General features: G+C 42.6%; 2 protein-coding genes and 1 long non-coding RNA gene across 7 annotated transcripts in view; 2 read left to right on the forward strand and 1 right to left on the reverse strand.

The window, feature by feature from the left end:
• LOC115583307 (uncharacterized) overlaps positions 1–515 on the forward strand; it is a 5,635-nt gene extending 5,120 nt beyond the window's left edge. Inside the window, exon 5 of the long non-coding RNA XR_003984341.1 lies at positions 1–515. This exon is cut by the window's left edge and continues 321 nt beyond it. This is a non-coding gene — a long non-coding RNA (uncharacterized LOC115583307).
• matn4 (matrilin 4) overlaps positions 1–20,991 on the reverse strand; it is a 35,522-nt gene extending 14,531 nt beyond the window's left edge. For 2 of the 5 annotated variants that reach the window (XM_030419818.1, XM_030419817.1), the window contains exons 1-8: positions 20,708–20,990; positions 7,579–7,714; positions 5,212–5,387; positions 4,158–4,316; positions 3,683–3,914; positions 2,596–2,718; positions 1,785–1,907; positions 509–631 (exon numbers count right to left, since the gene is read on the reverse strand). In XM_030419818.1, coding sequence (XP_030275678.1) covers positions 509–631; positions 1,785–1,907; positions 2,596–2,718; positions 3,683–3,914; positions 4,158–4,316; positions 5,212–5,387; positions 7,579–7,651 — 1,009 coding nt within the window. In that variant the 5' untranslated portion in view covers positions 7,652–7,714; positions 20,708–20,990. Of the gene's footprint in view, positions 1–508; positions 632–1,784; positions 1,908–2,595; positions 2,719–3,682; positions 3,915–4,157; positions 4,317–5,211; positions 5,388–7,578; positions 7,716–20,707 lie in introns of those variants that run through there. The other 3 variants (XM_030419816.1, XM_030419820.1, XM_030419815.1) reach the window with 3 other exon arrangements.
• The window catches only part of rbpjl (recombination signal binding protein for immunoglobulin kappa J region-like), a 24,167-nt gene continuing 11,671 nt past the window's right edge, over positions 15,005–27,500 (forward strand). Inside the window, exons 1-6 of the mRNA XM_030419837.1 lie at positions 15,005–15,127; positions 15,541–15,635; positions 20,613–20,760; positions 26,552–26,686; positions 26,770–26,840; positions 26,951–27,066. Of these exons, the coding sequence (XP_030275697.1) occupies positions 15,581–15,635; positions 20,613–20,760; positions 26,552–26,686; positions 26,770–26,840; positions 26,951–27,066 (525 nt within the window). The 5' untranslated portion in view covers positions 15,005–15,127; positions 15,541–15,580. The remainder of the gene's footprint in view (positions 15,128–15,540; positions 15,636–20,612; positions 20,761–26,551; positions 26,687–26,769; positions 26,841–26,950; positions 27,067–27,500) is intronic.

The raw sequence follows: 27,500 nt of genomic DNA on the forward strand, positions 1-27,500 counted from the left end.
GCCTGAAAATGAGCAGAATATGTCTGTTTGCTATTCTTAGCCTTCGCCTGTTCACTCACTGTTTATAGTTCAGGTTGAGTGGTGATGTAGTTTAAAGATAAACCGGAGCATTTGAAAATAACTGTGATTTTAAATGGCGTCCTGTGACGACACTCAGATTAGAAGGAGGAACAGACAGCGGACAGGAGAAGGAGAGGGAGCCAGTCAATCTCAACAAAGCTTTGTTTAAGATTCACATCAAAAACGTTGCAGCCAGAGATGGAAAAACTTCAAATGTATCTCCTGATGTTTCCAGACAGAGAGAGGAAATGTGCAATGTTTCTCTGTTCTGAGGTTGTTTAGAGAATTTGCAGGAAGACTAAATGATCCTTCTTGAATAATACATGTGTGGTCGAGGCTCCACCAGGTCAAGGTGAGGCAGGTCTGACCTCGCCTCCATCATGCAGCAGCAGACTTGATTTTGTTTTGATCTGTATCATTTACGGCGACTCATCTTTGTACTACTCACCCTGGCAGGTCTTGCCGTCGTCCAGCAGCCTGTAGCCGTCGTTACAGCGGCAGTGATAGCCATTGAGCACACTCACACACTCATGATCACAACTGTGGTTCCCAAACGAACAGTAGTCGATCACTGAGGGGAGGGAAGCAGCGAGGCCGTAAGCAGCAGAGCAAACAGCACAGCAGCAAAATGTGCAGGATCAATGCATCTATGTTCCCTCCGTGTCTCAGGAAATCTTACCTGGAACGAGCCGGGGTTCTTAAAGGAACAGTTCACACCCCCCGAAAAATGATTTTGTCAAGTCACCTTCTCCTCACCGTCATGTTGATGTAAAGTCAGGTGAAGTGTTGTAGTCCGCAAAACATTTCTGGAGCTTCGCATCAAAACATCATGCAGCATTCTCCTAAACAACTGAAGTAGCTGGAGACTTGATTTAAAACAGAAGAAACAACCAAAAAAATATTAAAATGACTCCGACGTCGGCCTCTAGAAGCCGTGAGATCCTAAATGTATCTGAGAAGATGTTATGTCCGTCGTTGACGCGTGGCTGAGCTCATACAAGATCTTCAGACTGCTACAGTGAAGATTTCTGCGGGACAGCGGTGTAAATAACATCTTTTCTAATTGATCTGGGATCTTAGGGATTGATTACGCCCGGCGAGCTGTATGGAGCCTTTTTATGTCTTTGGTTGTTTTTTTTCCACTTTAAAACAAACTCCAGCTACTTCAGCTGTTCAGGAGAATGCTGCTTGATGTTTTGCTGTGAAGCTCCAGAACTGTTTTCTTGGACTATGAAACTTCACCTGACTCAGACAATGAATGAACTGTTCCCTCAAGTCGACGTGCTAGTAAAGCTGCATGACTCATTCTCTTTTAAAGTAATTGCCACTGCAAAGTTACAATAAAAGTGTTTCCGATTTAATAATTAGAACAAGGCCAGTAGACTTTGTATTAAGGTTTTTATAAGAGGTTCTTGTAAAACAGCCGTGCACATCCTGATTGTGTCCAGTTGAGGGTTTTGAAAGGAACATTAAGGAATATAAAGGATGTATTGTTTAACAAATTCAAACGACAGCAGGAGGAACATAGTGCAGACCCACACTCAGCTTCATGAAGCAGCAGAAATCAAGACTGAGCAGCTCGAAGGTCAGAATCCATCTCAGCATGAATTCAAGCACAATTTGTAACACAAAGCCAGCAGCTATCAGCAGTTACTACAGTTTCTACACGTGTTTGTGTGTTTTGTGCATGTTTATGTGTGTGTGTGTGTGTGTGTGAGACTAACTTGAGCAGGTCTTCTTGTCGTCGTTCAGTTTGTATCCCTTGTTGCAGTCGCAGGTGAAGGAACCAGGAGAGCTGACGCAGATCTGTTCACAGTCGTGTTTCCCCTCCGCACACAGGTCGATGGCTGAAACACACACGTGATTTATTAAGTAGGTTTATTTTAAGGTAATTAACCTTTTCCATGCAGGCATCTAAAGTCCTGAGTCAGGATTAAATGAACCTTTACCACCCCTGTATCAAGCTGTAATCATGTGTTTGTGTCTAATTGACACCTTTAACACATTTATTTTCTGTTCTGCAGAGAGGTCAGTTGTGCCTCTGCAGGGCTGACACACAGACGCGAGGTTAAAGAGTCAGGAGCATGCTTTTATTCTGACAACAACAGGAAGTTGCTGTATTTTAGTTTGGAGATAATTAAGGTTCTTCACTGCGACCACCCACATGCTGCAACATGAGTCAAACTTTATTCTCCTCTGAATCATAACTCTCAGATATGAGCACACAGACGTGATGTACGTGTTGTCAGATTCTTCTTGTAACAGCAGAACTTACCTGGCAATCATCACATTTCTCTTCAGTACCAAAGTGATCCAGTAACAGCTGTCTGCACACCAAAAGTACATGGCAAGCTGCAAGTGCTGACAGCTAATCGGCTAAACGGTGCGTTGTTGCCAAAATGTGAACGAATACAGTCTGAAAAATGGATCTGAAGTTGTGGAGTTAACGGTGGAAACAACATATTGTTGCTCATGTTTGTGTGAACTTGTCGTCTGTGTTGTTTCCTGTGTGTGACCTTTGTCCTCTGCTGTTACCTGCACATGTCTTCCCGTCATCATTCAGAGTGTATCCGGGCAGACAGAGGCAGTGGAAGGAGCCCGGGGAGCTCTCACAGATGTGCTCACAGCCGTGGTCCGACTCCAGACACAGATCCATTCCTGCAGCACACATCACGTCAACCTCAGAGTCCAAAATACACGTCAGCTGCAGGTTCATCGTCCGTCTTACAGTCCCTAGAAATGTGTTAACTCCACCAGTTTCTTATAATACATGATAAACCTGACGTAGATACAGAACTCTGCCAAAATAAGAAGAGTTTGGGATCTTAGATTCATTGGAGCTCCCATCAGGGGTTACACACAACATAAAGTGTTATTTCTTTTAATTCACTTCTTAATTCCTTCTTTCATATTCACTCACCGCCTTAAACTGCCTTTACTCTCTTTTCCATCTCCCTCTGAGGAGAGACAGATATTTTTTAAATCAGCCGTCCAGTCTAGAATAATAGCAGCGCGGGGAAATATCCTGCACTTAAGGGATTTCAGGCGGCTGTTATGAAAAAGTATTATGTTCTGAGGGGTTAGATGGGCACAGTGATTTTTCTTTCTGGTCAGACGAGACTTTCAAAGTGTTTTTAATTACATCAAGAATCTGGTGTTGCCCAGGACGAAGCATGAAATCCAAAGTCCAGACACTTGGAAATGGAAGTTATTATGAAATGTGAGGTTTCAGACGGGGAGTTTACAAAATATGATTTCAAAACCTTAAAGTATTAGTCCTCTCAAAGGTCAGGTATTTTATCACCTTTGAACCTGTATTTAATGTGGCTTATGACAGTGAGGACTTAATTTTCCACATTCCAGGGAAATGATTTAATCTTTTACCATATTTTTGCTCTTTATTCTCATAAAACTCTGCTAGAAATAATGTAACAGAAACTGAAATCATCATCCGAACCCAGTCGGAGTAAACCACGAGCTGTGGAGCACTTTAACCGGCAGCTAACCATCATAAAAAAAGATCCTGTTGTTATTTGAAAAGTGTTTTTGGCAAACGTGATAATGAAAATACCAAATGTATGCTTTGGATTTTTACAGACAGTGATGTCATTTCCTGTCTTACCGCAGAGTTTATCCTGGAACTGCAGTCCAAACTGGTGAATGAGATCGAAGGACTCCACCAGGAAGACGTGGTCTTCGAAGGGCGGGGACGCCATGGCCCTCAGTGATGTCATGTCGGCTCTGGCCACACCCACGGCGTAGATCTCGATGCCTTTCTCTCGGGCCTCAGCCGCCACCTCCGCCACGCGGTCCTGAGGACGTCCGTCTGTCACGATCACGACCACGTTGGGGACCTGGGCGAGAGAAAACCTCAGGATCAGAGCTCAGGCGGAACATAGAGGACGGTGGTGTGGAGGGAACTTTACAGAGAGATCGTTTCACAGCCGGAAGATCACAGTCTGAAGTCTTTTGTGCATCAAGCTTTCACAAGAAAAAAACACTTTTTCGTGAATGGTTTGAAGTGATTAGGCTCTCAATACAAACTCAACAAATTAAAAGAAGAAATGAACTAAAACTGTCAAGCTGTCTGGTGTCACCTTCGGTCTGTCTCCAGCCTCGGCGGTGAAGGCATTGTTCATCACGTATTTGATGGCGAGGCCGGTCATGGTGCCCTGAGCGAGGGGAATGATCTCATTGATGCCTTTCACCATCGTCTCCAGCTTAGCGTGAGTCTTCAGAGAGAACTCGCTGCGGACCTGAAGACAAGAGCAGAGAGGAAGCACTGAGAGACGCAGGGAGGATCAGAGCAGGTGTGAGGTGAACATTTTGTGTGTTATTATCGCTGGTTTAAGAGGCTTAAATGTCCAAATGTTAAGGACTGTGTGGAATCTAACCGTGAGTTTGCACATTGCAACAAACTACACATCCCTCGTCTCACCCTCTCATATGATTGCCACTAAAAACACACAAAAAAGTGTTGGGTTTGTCCCTTCTGGGCTGCTGTAGAAACATGGCGGACTCTGTGGATATAAAAGGCTCATTCTGACATTACGACAACACTACAATTCTTAGTTTCAGGTGATTGAACACAAATAAAAACACGATCATGGTTATTTTATATCCATTTCTGCCGATGAGTTTATTTAAATAATAATAACTTCTTATTGCTCATACTGGAGCACAGAGGAGGACAGCTGCTTTAATAAGAGTGAGGATGGGAGACATATCGTTATCACCCATTAAGGAACAAATCCAAAGGATCCCTTGTTGCCACTCTTCTCATTTCTTGTCTATGCAAACAGCTGTGCAATGCATGCTGGGAGTGGACTGTCACAGAGTGGAGACAGCTGGCTACTTTATGCAAATCAGGGGTAAACTTGAGACATGCCGCTGTTTTACTACAGTTTTGATGTCTTTATCTAGGTGAATTGGAGTGTCATGAATCAAAAGGCAGAGGATCAGAAAAGGTCAACACAGTCGATCCTGTGGGGAACATGAATGTCTGAACCAAATTTCATGACAATCCATCCTGTGGTTGTTGTAATAGTTCAGTCTGGAAGAAGAAAGTGGTGGACCGACCCACAAACAGATCCTGCTAACGTGACTAAAACAACACTGAAGAACATGTGTTAAGCTGTGTTCCTGCAGTACCTGGCTGGAGTACTGAACCACTCCCACTCTGGTGGCGTTCAGTCCGATGTCCAGAGTGGCCAGGATGTCGATCATGAACTTCCTCATGGTCTCAAACTCATGTGGCCTGACGCTGCGGGAGCTGTCGATGAGGAAGACCAGATCCACCGGGCCGGACTTACATTTCTGCTCAGGACCTGGAGGAAGGAATAAAAAACACTCAGCTGGGAAATGTGGAGCTAAAAACTGTGATTATCTGACAGAGGAGAGGCCTGAGGGAGGACAGGATAACAACACAATTATCAACCAAGAACACAGTGAAGAGGTTTGGCTGGTTGATGTACAATTGTTTGTACATGAACACCTTTTTAAGTTAAACGCAGTGTTGTGAAAACTACCAGTGTGTGTGTGTGGTTTTCAGTTTTACATATTTCTTGCATAAAGCAGCAGCAGATGCCTTCGTACTCTGTAGCGTGATGCACCACCTGAGCTCCCTCCTCCATGACTCCAGGCGCCTGTTTTTGTCTTTAATTTGTCGGCATCGCTGTGAAAACTCTCCCATGTCGTAACATCATCTGGTTCAAGAACGCGGCAGTCGTGGATGAGGCATGAGGTGAGCCTGTGTTTGTGCTGCGACGAGTTTGGAAAGGAACAGATTGATTAATGCACATCCAGAGTTTCCCCACAATGGTTGGACTGAAACCAGAAGAGGCTCGAAGAGTTAATGTGAGAGGGATTGTCGAGGAATTCATCTTTAGTTTCAAACAGAGCGGTGAGCAGCGGCTGGTTTCTTAACATCTTATAAAAATGTTCACTTCACTGTCTGCGCACATAAATCAAGTCCACCTTCAGCTGCAGGTATAATGTTCAAATGTAGGCAGCAGGTCTTTTACACAGTATACATTACATTAGCTCCTTTAGGTCAAGTCGTAATTCACAGACTCATGAGAAGAGTCGTGTTCCAGCCACATCGCTATAACATAATACAATGTCAGCATTGTATGGTTCTGTACAGTGGCGTGCACAGACTTTTTGAAGGGCAGGGGCGAAAAGAAGGGCACTTTAGCGTGTGTTTTGGCTCACAAGAGGGCACTTTAGCGCATGTTTTGGCTCCCAAGTGGGCACTTCAGCGCGTATTGGCTCCCAAGAGGGCACTTTGGCACGTGTTTTGGCTCCCAAGAGGGCATTTCAGCGTGTGTTTTGGCTCCCAAGAGGGCACTTTAGCACGTGTTTTGGCTCCCAAGAGGGCATTTCAGCGCATGTTTTGGCTCCAAAGAGAGCAGTTTAGCACGCGTTTTGGCTCCCAGGAGGGCACTTTAGCGCATGTTTTGGCTACCAAGAGGGCACTTTGGCACGTGTTTTGGCTCCCAGGAGGGCACTTTAGCATGTGTTTTGGCTCCCAAGAGGGCATTTCAGCGTGTGTTTTGGCTCCCAAGAGGGCACTTTAGCACGTGTTTTGGCTCCCAAGAGGGCATTTCAGCGCATGTTTTGGCTCCCAAGAGAGCAGTTTAGCACGCGTTTTGGCTCCCAGGAGGGCACTTTAGAGCATGTTTTGGCTCCCAAGAGGGCAGTTTATCATGTTTTAACCAGCCAAGGGGGCAGTTTAGTGTGTTTTGCCAACCAAGAGGGCACTTTGGCACGCTTTTTGGCTCCCATGAAGGCCTTTTAGCGCACGTTTTGGCTCCCAGTAGGGCACTTTAGCGTGCGTTTTTTAACAATTGACCCCCCCTTTGTGCACATCACTGGTTCTGTAAACTACAGGTATTCAAATATATATTTTCATACGCATCATATTAAAGTTTCTACGATGTGTGTTGAGGAGGAGGAGGTGGAGGAGGAGGAGGAGGAGGAGGAGGAAGAAGAGGAGGAGGAGGAGGTGTGACAACATGAGATGACTGCCGAGTCTTGGAAACCACTGGATATTTTTAACAAGTCATTGGGACATTTCTAAATCGTGTTTGTGACATCAAAACCAAGTGTTTATAAAACTTTTCCGATCATAAAGAAGTGTAAAGTTGAAATCCAAAGAATCAAAGATTCAACATTTCTGTGGTTTGGATTTATTCTGGTGATCCGGTTGCCTGCTCAGTGTTCAGAACCTGCAGTTTAGGCATTCACAAATTGTAAACTGACGTCTTCAGAAATTTCAGCACAAGGAATTTGCTCTTAAAACTGTCTGTTTTATTATTTTGAGTAGTATTTTTTAATTCCTAAAGATGACCATGACTTGTTAAAAGATATACTGAGATAATAAAGAAGACAAAAAGTTCTGATCGGGGCTCGGCTGTCTTGTGAAACAGAATTCTCTCTTCTTGAACGGAGGGTGATGATAGAAACAGTTTTTCCTTTGTCTCCGTCTTTTTTTTCTCACAGTTTCGGCACACTGACCTGCTTTCGGTCTGGCGGCGGCGAGGACGGCGAGGGTCAACAGAATGAATCCTCTGAGCTGTCTCATCTTCATCCTGATGATAGCGATCTAGCAGACGGGTCGCTCACAGCTGGACTCGGCTGGCACTGGATCAGACTGTGAGGGCGGAGAGATGGAGGGTGAGATGGAAGGAAGAAGAGAGGACCTGAGTTTATGGTAACAAGTAAGACACAGAATAATACCGGCTTTACGTCTGATTTACACTTAAATAGTGTCCAACGAAGTCCAGATATCGAGGTCAGGTGTTCCTTTAACAGCTTCAGCAGGTTCTGACCACAGAATTCATGTAAAGTTTCAGTTTTGTCCGACTGAAGAGGTTTAATGTCAGAGACTGGATTTAATCTCAAAGTGCAAACCGACACATTATTCTTTGTGCTAATTATGTGTCGTAATTAGCTTGGAGGTCACATTTAGTAATAATAAAAAACTCTATTATCGATCAGCTGAGGGTGGAACAGAAGCCATATGAAGGTTTTCCTTCTTACAGCGTTCACATCGATTAATGTGTTGATTATTTTCACAATTAATCAATGAATCCTTTAGTCAATGAAATATCCCAAAACTTTCCCAATGAGACGTCTTTAAATTGCTTCTTTTCCACAACCAACAGTCCAAAACAGAAATGACAATCAAGAGCATCACATTCTTAGATTTAAGAAGCCGTAACCAGCAAATGTTTCACATTTTTGCTTGAAAAATGACTGAAGCTAAATGGATTTCCAGTGCAGGTGGTGATTAGGTTTCTTGTCCTCCCACTGGTTACCGTAGTAAATGTGACTCATTGTGATGTCATCGAGCCACAGAGTCTGCAGAGGAAGGAGTTTCCTGTTTCTCTACTTCTTCCAAGTTGTCTTTTGTATTGAACCAAACCAAACGTTAACCACAGTGGCAACAAATCAGACAATGCTTTTATTTTTTTAATATACTTTAAAAAGACACTCTCAAATGATGTCATGCTGTTGATACTGGATCAGATTAGAAAATGCATGTCTGTGTCAATCTGGAGGACGATTACAAACAATGTTTTTAATATTTAATTTGATGACTTGTTTGAGGAGTCAGAGGGTGACGGAAAGAAATTGTGCGCACAAGGAAATCATATTATCCAGAAATTGTTATATTTAAAACCTCAGTCAGTAACTCTCTCAGTTTTGGCTCCACGTTTCTCCCTTTGAGCGTCACGACTTCGCAAGTCTGTTCTGGTTTCTGCCGTCACATGACGCTCGCTCTGTTGTGAGCGATTAGTGTCGACTTCCTGCCCTGTGTGTGTTTGTTAAGTGATGATAATGTGGATGCGTCACAGAGGGACATTCCAGTCCTGCCCCGTCGTAAAACACTCCTCTGCCAACACCTGGAGAAGGTTCGCAGCATCTCCCGCTAATAGACGGCTGTGGATAAACACACACGCAGTCACTAATCTGCCTGTGTGTCTGTCAGTATCCCTGAAGGCTACCAGCAGATAATGATAATGTCTGGGAAGTGTTTATGATCAGGGCACACACTCAGTTCAAACGGGCACCATGAAAGCCACCTCTCTTCCTCTGGTGTGTGGAGAGGGGTCCTTCAGGGTTTATCTGTGTGTGACTGGCAGCCAGAGCCTGTGGTCATCACTGGCTCAGCTCTGAGTAATGAGTCAACACGTGGACACGAGCACAAAGACTCTTTTCTCTGTTTGTGTCTCTGTTTGTCTCGTTGTCTCTCTCGTCCACATGTTCTCAGCAGCGACTCTGTAGTGAAGCGAAGGTCAGCCAGACATTTGGAGCACATTATTCATGCTTCTCTTTAAAAGAGCGTGCCGCAGTAATGCCTTCTGCGATTTGGCGATGACCTGAACAGAACGTCCACAGTCTGGAGTTTAGTCAAAGGTCCGGCTGTATACAACACTTACTCTTTTAATCCTCCCACCTGCTTCACATGACGTATAGATTTGACTCTTCTGGCTTTTTGTAACAGATGTTTCAGACGCTCTCATCTCCTCCACGAACCCTTCGGACTATAAAACAAAAGGTAACTGTTGGTGTTTTGGCCCCGAACACTTTGGAACCGTCATGTCCACTCATCAAGTCAGGAGGATCTGTTGAACTATTCAAAACTCGACTAAGACATCATTTTTATATGTTTTTTTTAATACCAGAGATGGATGTCCGGCGGTGTCACATCACTGTGTGTGCATGTTGAGATGTTTCTGTCATTACCTCCAGCACGAGGACGATTTCTCTGGTCCAGTTTAAAAACTATTTAACATGAAAAATGATCCTGTAGCAAATATTATCCAGGCTAATCAGAACACACTGGATTAACTGGAGGAGGAATAATGACACTGATGATGATTTTAAAAGAGACTCAGGAGACAGAACGAAAAATGGGACCTTGTAATTAGAAAAAACAACCAAATTAAAGTTTACAGTCTTTCATCCACACCTTCGTTTGAACCATTTCATTCATCTTATTTAAAAAAAAAGACTGTTGCACTTTATTATAAATATATCTGTTTAATCTATTTCATATGATTTTTTTATTAAGTTGCTTTTATTTGGTGCGCTATAATCTTTAAGTTTTTTATCAAATATATTGAGACAAACTGCGTTTCAATATGAAATGTATTAAATTTTTGTACTTTCAAACACCATATAGATATGGACCTGTCTTACAACTTCTTGATAATGCAGTAATGATCATTAATCACAGTTCAGTTATAGTTAACTAATAAGTCTAATGATGAATGATTTACTAATGGTGTTCATGTTAACTGACAAATTCATTTAGCATCATTTAATAGTTTATAAAGATGCTTTTAACACAAGTTAATATACTAATAATCATTAACAGTCAATTAATGTAATAATAAGTGTTAGGTAACCGTTAACAGTTCACATCAGGGTCTCTGTGTTAATTACATTTATGAATTAAATAGTTTGTCGTCACAAACAGAGGAGACTTTTCAACATGTGAACTCATTTCAGAGTTTGGTCTCATTCCAAGTCTGATGGGACGAACCTGAAGCCTGAGGCTGTTTTATGAAGAGTGTGTGTGTGTGTGTGTGTGTGTGTGTGTGTGTGTGTGTGTGTGTGTAGGACAAAGACCCCTCAGTATAAACTCTCTGTAGCTATATGGCAGTCGCCAAAACCCCCCCACCACCTACCACCACCCCCAACAACCTTTTCCTGTCTCCTTCACCAAACAACAATCTACGGCCATCCTGCTGCTACTGAACACACACACACACACACACACACACACACACACACACACACACACACACACACACACACACTGCTGCCCCTCAGCGCGGCTCACAGACCAACATATGTTCTATAATTATCCACAAAGAGGATCATTGAGCTCAGACGTGATATTTTCTTGTTAAACGTCTCATTGAGTGGTCGGAGGTGAAACGCCGTGGTCACTGTTAACTCAACACTGTTTCTCACTCAGCTGTAAATATACAAGTGGAGATCCGATTTCCTTCAATTAACTCTTTAAACAAATTAAAACTTGCTGCTCTCCAGACACCTTTAGTATTCTGTTTATTATGTGAACTAACTGTGATACAGATTTTATACATAGAACTACATTGTTTTGTGTTACTACTGTGTGAAAGTACAGGACGATTAACTAAACCACCTTGTTACTGACGTCTAATCTGAAGGAAAATGTGCTATAAATATAAAATCACAAAGAAAAGAGCAGCAGGTCACGTGTAGTGAGTTTAAATGAAGCGCTCAGTAAACAGAGTTAGTTGTTTAAAGCGAGTCAGAGAGCCGCAGCGGTTGTTGACGTTGGCCTGAATGTGAGATTACAACGACAAATGAAACAGTGGCTGTTTCTTAAAAAGGTCTTTTCAAGTTCAGGCTGTAAAAATAAACCGTCAGATTTCCTCCAGCAGAGATTCAAACTACAGCTCAGTAAACCTTCAAGCTCCACCGACGAAAAAAACATAAAACTCTCACAATGTCGAGCTGTTGTAAAAGCAGAGGTGGTAAAAGTCCACACAGTCTTTACTCAGGAAGAAGTTCAGATACTTGTAGTACTCAAGTAAAAGTAATAGATTACAGGCTCTGACATGTACTCAGAGTATCAGAGTAAAAAGCCTCCCTCTGAAGGACATTTGTGGTCAAAGCTAACTGAAGCTTACATCATATTAATAGAATTCAAAGACTATTAAAGTTAAAGGTAGAATCAGTAGGATTTGTCCCAGCTGTTCCTGAACGCACCACAAAGACAGTTTGATTGTTGAGTCTCATTCCCAGGACGTCAAATAGACACATGTTGGGTTGGTAAAGCGTCCCGAGCAGCAACAAAGAGAGAAAATCAGAAACTCTCTGCAGATACGAGACACTAACACGCCTTTTCTCCACATTCCAGTCTCCCTCTCTGTCTGTTTACGCCTTCTTCTTTAGGATCTTATTCTGAAATGTAGCTACATTGTCAGAAAAATAGTTTAAAAACTACATTTCCTGCTGAACTTCAGTGTCACACAAAGTAAAACTCAAACTAAAAACTCAAGTAAAGTATCTTGTTTGAATAAATGTTCTTTCACTTAAATCTGCTCTCAAATTGAAAGACCACGCTCTTGAATAAAGACGTAAAAAACTCCATTTGGATCCAGAACCAGGACAATTTTGAAGACATCTGTCCTCCCTTCAACCCTTCAACATAGGCCTGATTTAAAATACAGTAATTTGCAATATTTTTAGGCTAAATCCAAAGCTATTCATAAATTCTTGGACAGGGCAGCAAAATCAAATTTCACTAAATTTTTGACCAGATAACTCAATATACAAACTGCGACAACATTAAAGGGATCACAAGATATTCACACAATATAAAAGAATTTTGATCAGTAATCATCAGTTATGTTGATATAATGACTAACCAATGACTAAAGACAAGTATTAGAATGACGTCGACTTCCTGTAATGACAACACTGATGATGTATCACCACATAATCGCATCCAAAATCTAAGGCTAGTTCAGTCTCACGTCACAGTAACAACATATATTATTTATATTTTCCAGTCCTGTTTCAACCTGTAGACTACTTTATAAAGCCCAGAGGATCAGAGTCATAGAAGAAAAGAGAGGACGATGAGGAACAAACAGAAAATAAAAACATCAGCGTCATGTGACCTCGGTCTGGACTTCCTGGTGCCGCTGCCCCCTATGGAGCAGAACGTGTTAATGCGTTCTCCAGATGTCCGTTCAACCTTCAGTCAGAGGACGCGAGGAGCTCTCACCTGAGCCCGGCGTCACTCTGCAGAACACATTCAACCGTACAAGATGGTTTTAACTGCATCCGACCAGATGTGGGTGACACCCTGACTGTCAGATAAAACATGTGGTGGAGGGAGATGTGACTCAAATGCTCCTCAAATGTGAAGATTTTCTGTTTTTAATCAATTTTTCCACCATTAGCTGACGTCTAATAGATTGAACAACTGATCAACAGACAGATCAATGAGGGAGATAATTGTTGGATATCATCTGCAGACTGTATTTGCACTCAGACTCCGTTGGAAATACAATATTACTGACTTTCCTTTTGTTCTCAGCCCCATTTTTGGATACATTAATTTGAAGCTAAACAAAATTGAGCGAACACCTGGTTCTGATCGGTTCTGGTCCTGCTCGGCAGCATGCGAGGCGGAGGCCCATCATATTTGGATCGATCACTGTTCGGGTTCTCCAAACTCTTTTCATCCCGCCTCAATTTGAGTCTGACTGAAGCGACTTCAAACTCTTCCTCTGGCGTCTCGCATCATCTCAAACACAACCAATCTCTCTCTCAATAGTCGTCATTTCACCGGGGCAGTAAATACCTCCAGCTGTCGGATGGATCAGGTTTGTGTTTTTGGAGCGGTAACCGGGACTTATTTATTGTTTGTCATTTTTCTCCCTGCTGTCTGATAGAAACCGCAGGCGCGTTGTTGAGTCCTGCTGTTTGTTTTCAACAGATTGTAACGTCTTCAGCAGCCTGTAACACAGAGACACTGCAGCTGGCTGCAGCTTCACATCTACTGCAGAGATGCCAGAGTGTTATCTCATTTAACTCTGCGCATGACAGCAGATAAGAGAGCAGAGGCTCAACTTAGAGCCACTGAGGGGCTGAAGACTGACACGCTCATCGTAGCCTCGCTTACTGTGACATGTAGTGATGTTAAGTCTAACATCTTTGAGATCTGATGAAATATTTATTGCTCAGATCTCCACAAGAGCATTTCAATAATTATAACTGGTACACATAGACAGGCCGGCCTGGAGTCTCAGTGATACGTTCTTTCAGCTTTTGAAGAAAGAAATAAGAAATTCTTCTTCTTCTTCTTCTTTTTACAAAAGGAATAAATAAACACATGTGTGGCTGAAACGGATCCACTCAGAGTTTCTGCTGCTGCTGTGACCAGTAGCATGTGGTGGCTAATGCTAATGCTAATGCTTGCAAATGTTATGTGACGACTCCTTTGCTCTTGTGCTACTGTTGTGTTTACAAATGTACCATTATCCCTTAATTATTACATGATTATAGTGTCTTTCCAGTGATGCACTGGCTCAATGATTCTAGTGAAAATTAGTGAATTTTATGTGTAGTTTTATTTAACCAGGTATCAGGATGTTAGAAACGTACTGATCCTAAACGTCGGGCTGTAAAGAAACATAAGAACCTTCTATATACATTAACTACAGCTCCTGATAACCAAGTCTGTGTACGTACAGCAGATTTCAGCAGTGGCTCCATGATCATGTCAGAGATTTAGGGTGACTGGGATCAATAACAGCACTATTAGCGGGCAGGACACAGTTCATTAAGTGTGCAGTTTGACTCTCGATCAATAAATAACATTTCTATGGGTGTTATAACTTTGTATTTATGTGTCAAAGATTATTTTTCCTTCAGTTCTGATTAGAAATGATAATCAGGACGGGGCGTTTTTTATACACAAGAGATAAAACATGGTTTGTATTTTAGAGTGAACAATTTTAGACTTAATGTGAACTGAATGTTTCAGAAATGTAAAAAAAAAAGGACATTTTATATCATCTGCAGTGTTTGTCAGAGAGAAAGGTGAGTGTGAGAAACCTGCAGTCGGGCAACAGGTGACTATCTCTTTATCCACACACACCGAGAGATACAGTAATGTACACACACACACACACACACACACACACACGCACACACACGCACACCAGTGGTCAGATAACAGATCCGGGATGGAGTGCAAACATGTACACACACACAAAGACACACAGAGACACACTTACATGTCTTTTCCACTAAAGCCTCTGTGACTGTCGACTGTACGCTGTGGTGGAAACATCGCTTATGAACCGACAGATGAACTTCTGACGTGTTTTAACTAAACTGAACCTTTACTGCCGTCAGGATGGTGAAGCTGTGACAGAACTGAGCATCTCTGGATGTAAAGAACGTGATCCTGCAGCAGAATGAGAGGAACAGCAGGAGGATTTTAACTGAGAAGCTGCAGAACGACGACTTGACTTCTTGAATTCAGGTCAGCAGAGCTTATTCTTTATCCCTGCTGACTGTATGTGTTGTCATTATTGAAGCTTGATACATAAACTGCAGTGTTTGGTCTGTTTCTTGGGTCTGTGAGACGTTTAAAGTCACAGCGCCTTGTCCTCAGTGAGACGGATCAGTCTGTGAGCTGCAGTGAGGGCGACTTTACGCAGATGATCCAACAGCGGGGGAACGTCTGAATTCAACAGACCATCAAGCTGCAACACAAAGCCAAGCTGATGTTTAGTGGACAGCTGCATGAATTGAATTATTCAGCTCTGATGGACACTGGAGGCTCTGTTTTATCCCCTCGTAATAATATCTGCCAGTTGTGCGTTTGCTTGTCAAACCACATCACTCACATTCACAAAGAGATCCGCGCTAACTGTGCAGTTATCTTAACAACAGGTGTGAACGAGAGCATGGACCTGACGCACGCCCCCGCTTAATGTCAGCGGAGGCCATCATGGAGGAGCTGGACATTGGGGAAGATGGCGGGAAAGGTGAGTAGAAGATGACTTTGCCGTCTTATTTCTATCAAGCAACAAACAACAGACAAATCAAGCTTCTTTACGGGGATGAGTAAAGAATTTTTAATAGTATAGTTTAACGAGACTTCAGCTGCACTCCCAACAACTCAGAACTCAAAAATGTCCGACCTCCTACTGGAAAAACACAGTGAACGACACTCAAAGTCACAATTCTTACTTCTGGATGCACATTTATCTGCTCCGACTTCACAAAGGATCAGATGTCTGATATCACACAACAATGGGGTTTATTTTCATTGTGTTTATTTCTAGATAACTATATTTGTATTCAGCGAGTGAGTCAAATATTTAGATATATTTCCATTTATAAAAAGTGCTGTAAAAACATGTATAATGACATCCGTTACCTTCTAAGTTTGTTTCTACTCTGCTGCACTGCCGAGGGTTCACATGTGTGCGTACACTTCTCAAAGACACGTTTTTTGTTAATTTTTTGTTCACTTCCGTTGTTGTGTCCCGTGACACACTTTGAATTTGGGATTTGGAAATGTCATCTAGGAAATTCTGACCTCTGGTGTCGACTTGAACGCAGCATGAGAGCCATGCTAGCAGTAGAGCTACATGCTAACTTCAGCAGGCTGAGCTGCTGATGGTGAACAGGTCTAGTGTTTACCATCCTAGTTTAGCATGTTTACATGTTAAGAGATGTGGACTCCAGTAACTGTTTGGATGACTTGTAGCTTCACTTGACAGAAAATAAATAACCTGGAACAGGAAGTTAAAGCCTGGTGAGACACGATGACTCGAATGACTTGTCTGTTCATTTTATGTTTTTAGTTGATCCTTTTTCTGGCTGTCAGTATTTAACTGTTTAAAAGTGATGATTACCAGCTCACAAACATCTCAAACTACAAACCAAACGTTTAATGATATCCGAGATTTGTGTAATTATACGTTTACTTTTTCTCTCTCTGTCAATCATCCGACCCCTGATAACCATCCCGTGACCTCCTGCCGGGGTCGTGACCCTCAGATTGAGAGGCTGTGACAGGTGACAGACATTTGACCCTGTTGTCGACGTCCTGTTGGAAAGTTTCTGCTCCTCAGTTTGAGCAAGAGCAAGACGACTTAACCCAGGAGCTACGATATAAAACACTCAAGTGTTTCAGAAATACTAAACGTGCACAGAGCGTCTCAGTTTGTCCTGTCGTGCTCGGATCAGTGAGTCTTTTTGGGGGCTCTGTTGGTTCGGAGTAGAGGTGGGTGCAATTCATCGATGTGGTGGTGACGATTTGGCATCAATTAATTAATGTTGATGCTTTGTCGCAAGACCGGAACAAAAAACACGTTACCGTAACCGCGCTGCCCGGACTGTTTAGTGAGTGGGACCGCAACAAACGGAGCAGTAACGTTAGTTTCTTTGCAAAATGGCAACAGCTTTAGCAGCCCTGAAAGAGCGGCCGATTCTCCCGCCACCGGGGTTCACTGCAACCGTTTGGAAGCACTTTGGATTTTATGAGAGAGCAAACAAGACGACTGACAAGACCTACGTGATTTGCTGTTTTCAGTGTTTTCCACCAACAGAGGGGGCTCTGGTGCATGTGGAGCTTTCCCTGGTCAAAGTTAAGTAGGTCAAAGTGCAAATGTTTACATAGTCATAAAATAAAATACTTTAAAATACAAGTCAAATGTTCAAAAAACCTTGTTATTTACTGAATGAGTGTAGTTTTAGAGGAACTGAGCTAATTGATGGGCTATTTATTTACAAATGTAGCCACAGATGAAGACAAAATCAGTCTTGTATGGAAAAAAAGCATTAAAAATCACAATAATCGAAGAATCGTGGCACCGATAATCGAATCGACAATCGTTATAATCGAAGAATCAAAGAATCAAAGCTCCCATAATCGAAATCGAATCGAATCGTGAGGTACCCTCGTTGGAACACCCCTTGTTCAGAGCTCAAAAGTTTCTCCAGTAGAAGATCTTTGTAGCATCCAGTGTTCAGTCAGCATGTTGCACTACAGCTTCTTGGACAATATGCTTCTGTTTAATCAGCCGGTTTGATTCCATGATGTCATGTTCACATTAAAACAAATGCTTTTCTGTTTCAGTGTTGTGGAACAAACACTGCAGTGACTGTCAGACAGCCAAGCATTTGGTGATTTTTAAGGCCCCTGTGGACAGATGTGGTATTGTTTCTGCCATTAAAACCACCAAATATAATCTCAAATATAAAATAATCTTAAGTAGAATCTCCTCCTGAGGCATCAGATAAAACTGAGATGGTTTCATTAACCAGTAAAAACTCTTTGGCCTGTTCAGCCTCATCAGCTTCCTGCAGTTCTCCACTGTGAAGCTCAGATGAAACGATGGTCCTGGAGCGGCGTTAATTAAAAACACCAAGGCGGTGATATCAGTTAAACTGCGGTGGATGACGACCTCCTCCTCAGGCGGGAAGATTAAAGCAACAGGTGGACGATGCGGGTCAAGAAGTGTGAGTTACATATAAAGTTTGACTGACAGGCCGGATTCACACTGAGATAAAAACACATCAGCTCTGCGGTTCAGGACGAAGATGGAGACCATATGTTCACACACACGGAGGCAACGTAACGTAAAAAAGACTGAAGGTAAAGAGTGATGGAGGTCAGAGAGGGCGGAGCCACAGCCTGCGGTCGCTACTGTAGGTGGTGTGAGTGACAGCTGGAGCCACACTGAGATGAACACACAGCACTTCTTGTTAGTGGCTGTAGATTGGAACCAGATGTTGACTCTGCTACTGTTAGCAGTTCCACTGACTGCCTGCCTGTCTCACTGACTGTCTACCTGTCTCACTGACACACTTCCTGTATGACTGACTGCAGGGCTGCAGACGGTCGTGCTCGTGCTCAGGACGAGATGATTCTGTCAGTGTTTTCAGGGTTGGTTCTGGGCTCTGTAACCACTCGGGTGTCTCCCCCTCTGACTCTGTCCCTGTCTGTCTGCATACCTGCCTGTACACCTGAGGCCAGCTTCACAAAGATAGACTTTTTAGCTGCGTTTCCACCCAGAAGTACCCAGAACCATTCATCTCTGGAACTAATGTCCAAGAAATTAAAAGGTTCCTCTGGTGCTTCAACCACGTCCGTCTGAAGACCGTGACGATGAGGCATATCTGTTTTTGACTAACAGTGATGAACTACTGTGTTGATGGTGCAAAACAAACTGGATTGTGGCTGCAGATTATTAAAAATGGAGGTTGTAATGAGGGAGTGAATCAGTGTCCCTGGAGGTTATCGAGAAACACTTTAAGTCCTCGTCCCCGGGGACAGTTCCTGCAGTTGAAATGCAGTTTTTTGACTTCTGATTAGTTTAAACTGATCAGACTTTAGATAGAAATCTAAATGCATGTGTTGCACGAACCTGCATATTTCCCGACTATCTTACGTAGGATCTATGTGCCAGGCTTTCAGGGGAAATGAAAACTTTTTTTCAAACTTAAAATCACAGCTGAGCGTCAAACCGCTCAGCTCCATTTTGAAACTTGCCATGTGGAAGAATCGAACATTTGCAGGAGATTTTACTGGGAAAGTTAACAATACAGCAGAAAATCAACAGCCAGGAGAATAAAATCTGACCTGTTGTGGCTTCTTGTGGCAGGACTCAGCAGGCTGACAGTATCTGCTGTGACTCTCCATCAGCTCACTGTTGTCATTAAACTATTCCTACAACTAAAGCTCATGAGCAACAATTTCCTCCGTAAACTTTGGTGCCACTGGACAGCAGGTGGTCTTTCAGACTGTTACTATGGAAACAACTTCAAACCCTTTTTTGCCATATTTGGAGTGGTGGAAGAAGGAATAAATCTAAATTTGAAATATATATATACGTCTAATTTGCAAAAAAGTTGGTTTTCTTGGACGAGATATAAAACTTGTGCTGATGACGTTACGGCACCAAACTGCAGAATTAGCTCAACTATCTCCATGATCCCTAATATTCATATATTAATGGATAGTAATGAACATTGGTTTGGTTTAGTTTTTTGTTTGTTGACTTCTGTGTAAAAATTGCAGTAAAGTTGAAAAGAACAAAACACCTGATTGGCAGGAAGGCTGATTTTTTAGTCTTTATTTCATTATTTTGGATAAATGTAAAAGTAAAATGAAAGACCAGCACTCACTGTCCAACCTGTCTGTCTGTCTGTCTGTCTGTCTGCCTGTCTGTCTGAATGCTGCCTTTTGACTGCACAGAGCTTCACCTCCATTCAACCAGTGTGAACCCACAGCATTACTCTCCCTCTCTCTCTCTCTCTCTCTCTCTCTCTCTCTCTCTCTCTCTCATCATGTATTTAAACCAGTCATCAGGACCTCTGGTGTTTCTAACTTGGCGTTTTGTAGAACTGGATGAAGAATATTTAACACATTTTTTGAATTTGAGTGACATGATTCATCATTTGACTTCATTTCAAACACATTCTGTGGCGAAACTGTTCAGAAATCAGTGAAAACTTCTTGCTTTAAAACCCAACAAGAGCATGAAATGATCCACCTGTGTTCATCACCGCTCTGTGTGCTTGAGCAATACAAGGTTTAAACGTTTTAACATTTCAGGAAATCCTTCTTTTTCCATTACAGATCAGTTTGTCCAACATTAAGTTAACTGTTAATTGAGAAGGCTGATCTCAGTTTCACGCTGTTTCCAAAGAGGCACATAAATGTCTCATTAAATGTTCATTTAGAATCCAAAAAAGGCAAAAATATTCAGTTTTCTGTCACTTTAAGACAAAGAAAAGAAAAACTCTTCACTTTTTTAGTAGCTGGAACAAACGAGGTGTTGAGCGACACAAATGATTCATGAATAATCGATTTATTTTTATCTTGATCGATCAATCAGTTCAGCTCTGTTAGCTGCACTGTGCGCCTCAGACCTCAGATCAGCCTGCAGATTTAGTTTAATGTGCATCACTCGATTGCTTTTTTTTTTTTTTAAATCTCATCCTGTCAGAAACATCGAGCAGCCAGTCAGGATTCCTCCCGACGGACCCGGTTCTGTTGTACCCCCCTCCTCTGTCCCCCGACCCGGTCAGCCCGCTCACTCACCTGGGGACGCTGCTGGCCGGACACGACGCACCGAGGACCGGCGGGTGGGACAGGTAAGACCGCTGGGAAGAAAGTCCCGCCACACACACACACACACACACGCTGTCCGGTGAGGAAAGGTGAGGTCACAGTTTGCTGAAGTTTATCCCAAACTTCTTCTTTTCCTCGGAGGAGTCCCGCTGAGCCGACAGGAACGAGCGCTCGGACGTGAAAACGCGTTCAGATGTGTGTCGCTCCGTGACCTTCCCTCGGTTTTACTCACTGGTGGAGGGATGGTGGAGGAGGGATGGTGTGTAGGTATTAAAATGGCAGGAGGAGAAGTATTTGTGAGGGCAGAGACCCCACCCCCCTGCCTCTGAAACCCGAACAACGGGGAGAGGAGAGGGTCCGGGGTTTGGAGAGGTGCGCACGGAGCGCAGCGTGGCGCACGAGTCCCGGTGGCACCAACGAGAAAACGTTTTCTGTATGATTTCATAAGAAGTTCAATATTCGAGGGAACTTGACATGAGGCGTATTTTTAATGCTACACTGAGACTTGCGGCTGGATTTATCTCACAAACTCTTCAGGTTTCTATTTGGATTAAAATCAACTTTATATCATAATTTCACTTAAATCTCTCCAGAAGACAGGCCAGGTGTTCCTTTGTCCCTTAAAGGAACAGTTCAACCAAAATATAAATTCAGCCACACTGATGGAAAGTCGGGTGAAGTTTTATAGTACACAGAACATTTCTGGGGCGTCACAGACGAGCTGTATGAAGACAACAAGTTTCTTTATTTGGTTGTTTTTCATTTTAAATCAAGTCTCTGGCTACGTCAGTTGTTTTACTGTGAAGCTCCACGACTGTTCTGTGGACCGTGAAAGTTTATCTTGAGGATATGATGACTGGATTTTCATTTTTGTGTGAAGTGTTCCTTTAAACAGTGTTTTTCTCGAGGTAAACTTTTTGGATAAACATGAACGTGTCTTTGATAAAAGCTCTTGTGTTTTGGTTCACACCAGAACAAAAAGTTTGTTCGTCGCGCTGACATTCACAAAGATAAGAAGTTTTATATTTTGTGACTGCAAAGAGCTTCAGCAGGAAACAGGATGTAAAGAGCAGATCCTTGTGCATTAGTTGATGTCAGCACTCAGGTGAGGACCGGCTGTCTCACCTTGATGACCTCGTTCTGGACGGTGACAATAAAAATGTCAAACGGCTCCTCTGAACTACGTTCCCCTCGTCCATTTTTACAGCCCCGACACCTGTTGAACCACACTCTCTGACAAACCTAACGATGATTGCGGTCATTACAACTTTCAGCCCTGGCGAGCAGAACAACCTCTGCCCCAGAAGATGCTCAGTTTGTGGAGGTGAAAGTGGATTCCTCTGCGCCCCTCCCCGCTTTCTTTCCTCGGTCTATTCTGTTCACGGTGTGAAATGCCAGAGAGTCTGAGCTCCTGACACACTGACCTTTGACCTCTGAAGAGGGGAAGGTCTAATTTAAACTACTGCTGGCACCCTGGTGACTGCTCACACACACACACACACAGCCAGTCAAGTGTGAACCCTGAACTGTGTCCTGGGTTGGTGGGATCCCCCTCATATGTGAACAAAACAGTCAGTATTCAGCCCGACTGGCCAACTTTCCTCCCTCACAAGCAGCAGCTGCTCTCCTCTGAACACATGAAGCTGTATGAGGGCAGGAATCAGATAATGAAAGTGGAGTTTTTACCGGAAGTTTGTCTGGAAACAGAGAAATCATGAGTCTGTTGATTGTTTCCTGCACTAGTATTGTATCGTATCTTATCGTGACGTATCGTATCGCATCGTATCATTACATATCGTGTGGTGTCGTATCGTATCATTACATATCGTGTCGTATCGTATCATTACGTATTGTGTCGTGTCGTAACGTATCATTACGTATCGTGTCGTATCGTATCATTACGTATCGTGTCGTGTCGTGTCGTAACGTATCATTACGTATCGTGTCGTATCGTATCGTGTCGTATCGTATCGTGTCGTATCGTATCGTGTCGTATCGTATCGTATCATTACATATCGTGTCGTGTCGTATCGTATCATTACGTATCGTGTCGTGTCGTATCGTATCATTACGTATTGTGTCGTGTCATAACGTATCATTACGTATCGTGTCGTATCGTATCGTGTCGTATCGTATCGTATCATTACGTATCGTGTCGTGTCGTGTCGTAACGTATCATTACGTATCGTGTCGTGTCGTGTCGTAACGTATCATTACGTATCGTGTCGTAACGTATCATTACGTATCGTGTCGTATCGTATCGTATTGTGTCGTATCATGTCGTACATTTGCACCTCAGTGGTTCAGATATCAGGACACCCCAGGACTTTAAGACTGATGTGTCTTAGAATGACATTAATAACATCGGCCTTGTTGTGCTTAGAGCTTGACACAATATATGTGCAAAGTACATGTTTAGATCTCAAGGATGTTTGTCTGACTGAAAGATAGACGATGATGTAGGTTAACGTCTTTAATCATGTTTCACATTTCTGCAAATCACAGATAAGTTGAAGTTTTGTACATGTCGTACATTTTCGGGCCATTTCAACATTTGTAAATGTTAAACTACTGGATATTTTAAATGAGAGATCTTTTTCTAACTCTAACCAAGTGTCAACACACTGTTGTCACATGACATTAAACAATTGAAAAGAAATGTAAAGTTTCAACATATACATGGTTTGATGTTGCAGAGATACAGTTGTGTTGCGTTATCCAACCCGATCTCATCATTCTGCATACAAACAGTTTTACACTTCGTAGTTTCAAGTTGCATTTTTCAACAAGTCAACGTTGACTTTAGGTTTAGTTTGGGACGTGAGCAGCGGTCTCCTGGGTGAAGGTCCTGTTTGTCTGACCCATCCACCCACCCTGCATCCACCCTGACGGACGGTCTTGGTGTTTAACTGCGTCACCTGACGTTGGTGTGGCATCTGGATGCATCTATTTCCACAGAACTGGAACAGAAAATTCATCTTTGTCACACGTACTGCACACAATCTGAAAGTCTAAAGTCGAGTTATTTGTACACAGAATGAAGTGAAAAGGTTGTTTTGTCATAGTTCAGCACAAAAAAATTGTTTTATATCAAAGAAACAGATCGGTGGTCATAACAACAGCAGAACAAACCGTCTTACAGTGCGATGCATCAGACAGAGATGGAGTCAACGTTTCCTCCCGTCACAAAACTACAAAACCACATGAAAAAAAAATTCTAACAAAACGTTTACAGATCCAAACATGAGGTGTTGGACAGAATCAAAAGGTGAAACATACAGAAATAGAGTCTCCACACTGGAAAATACTCCCCTGAACATTTATGACCTCATGAATACTCTGTTAGCTTATTCATTCACTCTCATTCATCCAAAACAAGACGTCAGTTAAATTCTGTTGAGTTTGATTTGACCTGAAGTGTTTCAGTTTGGTCTCATGAGCAGAGAGGAACATGAACCCTTGTTGTTAAGTTGTGACCCACTTGGCCTCTGCATGACTCGGATCAGTGTGTTCTCTGTGAGTTCTGACTGTGCGACTGTGCTGCTGTCGGGTTGTCCTTGTTAAAGCGAGCACCCTGCTGCTTTACAGACGGCGCTGCTCCTCTCTGCCCGACACTCAGGCCCGTCCACACGTACAGGGCGGTTTATTAAAAACATGGAGTTCTCTGAGAGTTCTGGCCTCTCGAACAAACACAAACTGGGTTCTACTGGGTTCACTGAAACTGACCTCTTTTGGAAAAGTCCTTCCAGGTGAAGATATGAAGAAGCTCCGTTTACACTTCACTAAGTGAACCTTTTCTGCAGAAGTAGCTTTAAATAGAAGTGTTCTCTCTTTTGATTTGGTGCATTAGTGACGTCGTTAATCTCACATTCACTATTTCACTTTTAAAAATGTTGGAGAATTTATATATAACCTTATCCTTTAAAGGAATAGTTCAACACTTTGGGGAAATATGCTTATTTCCATGTTTTTTGAGAGTTAGCTGTTCAGATCGACACCACTCTGATGTCTGTATGGTGAATATGAAACTGCAGCCAGTTAGCTTAGCTTAGCATGAAGACTGGAATCTTCCACCTCTAAACCTCACTAATAAACACGTATTATATTCTTTACAATCCAAAGTGAGTCTAAATTGTTGAACTATTGCTTTTTAAGATAAAAAACAACTGAGATATACAAATCTTTATTAAATAATATTTCTGCTATGAAGACTTTTGCTGGATTTCAGTGATTGTCAAAGTAATTAAACAGTGAGAGAACCTACAGAGTGATTATAGAACTAAAGAATCATTGACACATTTTTATTTACGTCCTGATCCGGTTGTAAGCTGCCGTTCACTGTTTGCCCGTGTGGTCGTCATCAGTCACAGAATTCTTCTTTATCTTTCCGTCCCGTCTTCTTCTCCTCCTCTCGTGTCAACAGTCTTCATTATGAGGAGCATTCCAGACTGCCGGGCCCCGGGGCAGAACCTCCTCATTACACCGTTACTGCGATGTGACAGCTGCTATTGTTTGCAGAGCTACACGGGGCCGCTCAATTGAATGTTTGAAATCTAATCACACAGATGAGTCTGCAGAACATGTTCCTGAAAATACGGCACATTCAAATCAATTACTCCAACTGAAGAATTAAAGATGATGGTTGTGAGAATATCCAGTGGCTTAATGTATAAGTAGAAGAAGAGATTAGAGACATTTGTAGTGTTTGTTGCCAAATCCTGGAAGGTGTTTTTCTGTCTGACAGTCAGTTTTTAACCTGTCGACTTATTTCTTCTTCACTTCTGTGTTCATGCACAAGTGAATCATGGGAAATCTAAAGAGAAGCAATCTGACTTTATTTACTTGTCTTCTGTGTAGAATTGTTTTGCTAATGCAGAAATATACAAAAGAAAAACTCACCACACAACTGCAAAGCTGAGTGAGAACATCGTTAAATGTGCACATCCACATTGATTCAGAATCAGAACCAGCAGCTGTTGATTCTGAATGTTTGATTCCTGCAGCTGCCTTTTGTTCCAGTTAGTTTAACTTTGTTCTTGTGATTCACCTGCTGCTCACTTTTCTGCACGTAAAACTCAAAAAGTCCCACGTTTTAATATAAAGAAGAAAAACTCTGCCGGCCGGTTGTTGTATATTTTAATGACATAAACAAACAAATGATGTAAAACTTTAATTGAATCATATTATCGTTTTCAGGTCAAACTCATTTTCAATGGGAGTGCTACGGGCACTTTTAAGCTAGCATCAAAATCTCTATTTTTAAAACACTAAAAAGTCTCGACACAACATGAAACTTTGCTCGTAGCATCACCAGGGTCTCTACACATGAACACGAGCACTGAGAACATTGTTTGTGTACACAGAGTTTACTAAAAAGACTCACGTTAGCAGTAGCTTGTTCCGCTCGCCGCCGTCCTGCCAGTGGAGAAGTGTCGATCTCTGAACTGTACTTTCTCTCACACGTGGTCAGCCAGTGCTCGTTAATTAAAATTAATCAGATTAGTAAAAGTACAGTTCAGATCAAAGATAAGTATTTGCTGACTGCAGAGTCTGCACTCCCGGATGTATTGCAGTAAGTGAACGCTCCACCACTTCATTTCACTACAGTACACACCACAGTAAGTGAATGCATCTTTGCTCAAATGCATCTTATACATAAGTAAGTTAATGTGTGACCAGTTATAAACACTTCACCTCAAACTGTCTTCAGTTCAGCAGCTCGATGACTTAACAGAATGACTCCATGAGCCACACACCACAAACACAATATACTTCCTGTTTGTTTGTGACTGACGGCTTTCTTTGTCCAATCAGGAGACTGGATCTGGGGGTTCAAGGCTGTCAGTTACTGGGATCAACGAGGGAACCAGGAAGAGAAGCTCACGCGGACCAGAGCGTCACCATCCTGCACGCCAAGGTGGCTCAGAAGTCCTACGGCAACGAGAAACGGTTGGACGACAGAAGAGATTCACGTTCAGAGGAATAACGTGTTGGATTCTGTCGTTAAGTCTGTGATGTTTCATCACCCTCAGGTTCTTCTGCCCTCCTCCTTGTGTTTACATCAGCGGTCGAGGATGGAGAGTCATGCAGGACCATCTGAAAGGTGAAGACACTGAGACATGGTCCATTTTAGAAGAAACCGTGGATAAAGTTACATTCCTCTTTGTCTTTCTGCACCTTCATCCCTCCATTGTTGTTCCTCTCTCCCTCCAGAGGCCGGATATGGAGACTCAGTGTATCGACTGTGTGGCTACATGTGTCTGGACAGCTCCAGTCAGTCTCAGGCAGACTCCTTCAAACTGATCTTCGATCAGCAGCCGAACTCCAGGGTGAGTGTGTGTGTGTGTGTGTGTGTGTGTGTGTGTGTGTGTGTGTGTGTGTGATATACCTTATCTGATGCCATGTGCACACCTGTCTGCTGTGTTTGTCTGTCAGTCAAATTCCTTTAATTGCAAAGACACCAGCTGTCTTGAAGTTTAAACTTTGTCTCCTTTGTATCATTTTTCACACATCATCAGGATCAACCAGGAGGCTAATCGAAAAAAATTATATATTTCTTTCTGTTTTCTGCTCTCCACTTTTGTTTGTGTGAAGTTTGTTTTCTGACACAAAGAAAATTGATGTCAGTCATCCAGTGAAAACAGGTTCAATAGGTGCTGGTCTAAAGCGTGTCCAGTTAAAGTAATAGATTACAGGCTCTGACATGTACTCAGAGTATCAGAGTAAAAAGTCTCCCTCTGAAGGACATTTGTGCTCAAAGCTA

Source organism: Sparus aurata, chromosome 6 (assembly GCF_900880675.1).
Source record: "Sparus aurata chromosome 6, fSpaAur1.1, whole genome shotgun sequence".
Classification (NCBI taxonomy): Eukaryota; Metazoa; Chordata; class Actinopteri; order Spariformes; family Sparidae; genus Sparus; species Sparus aurata.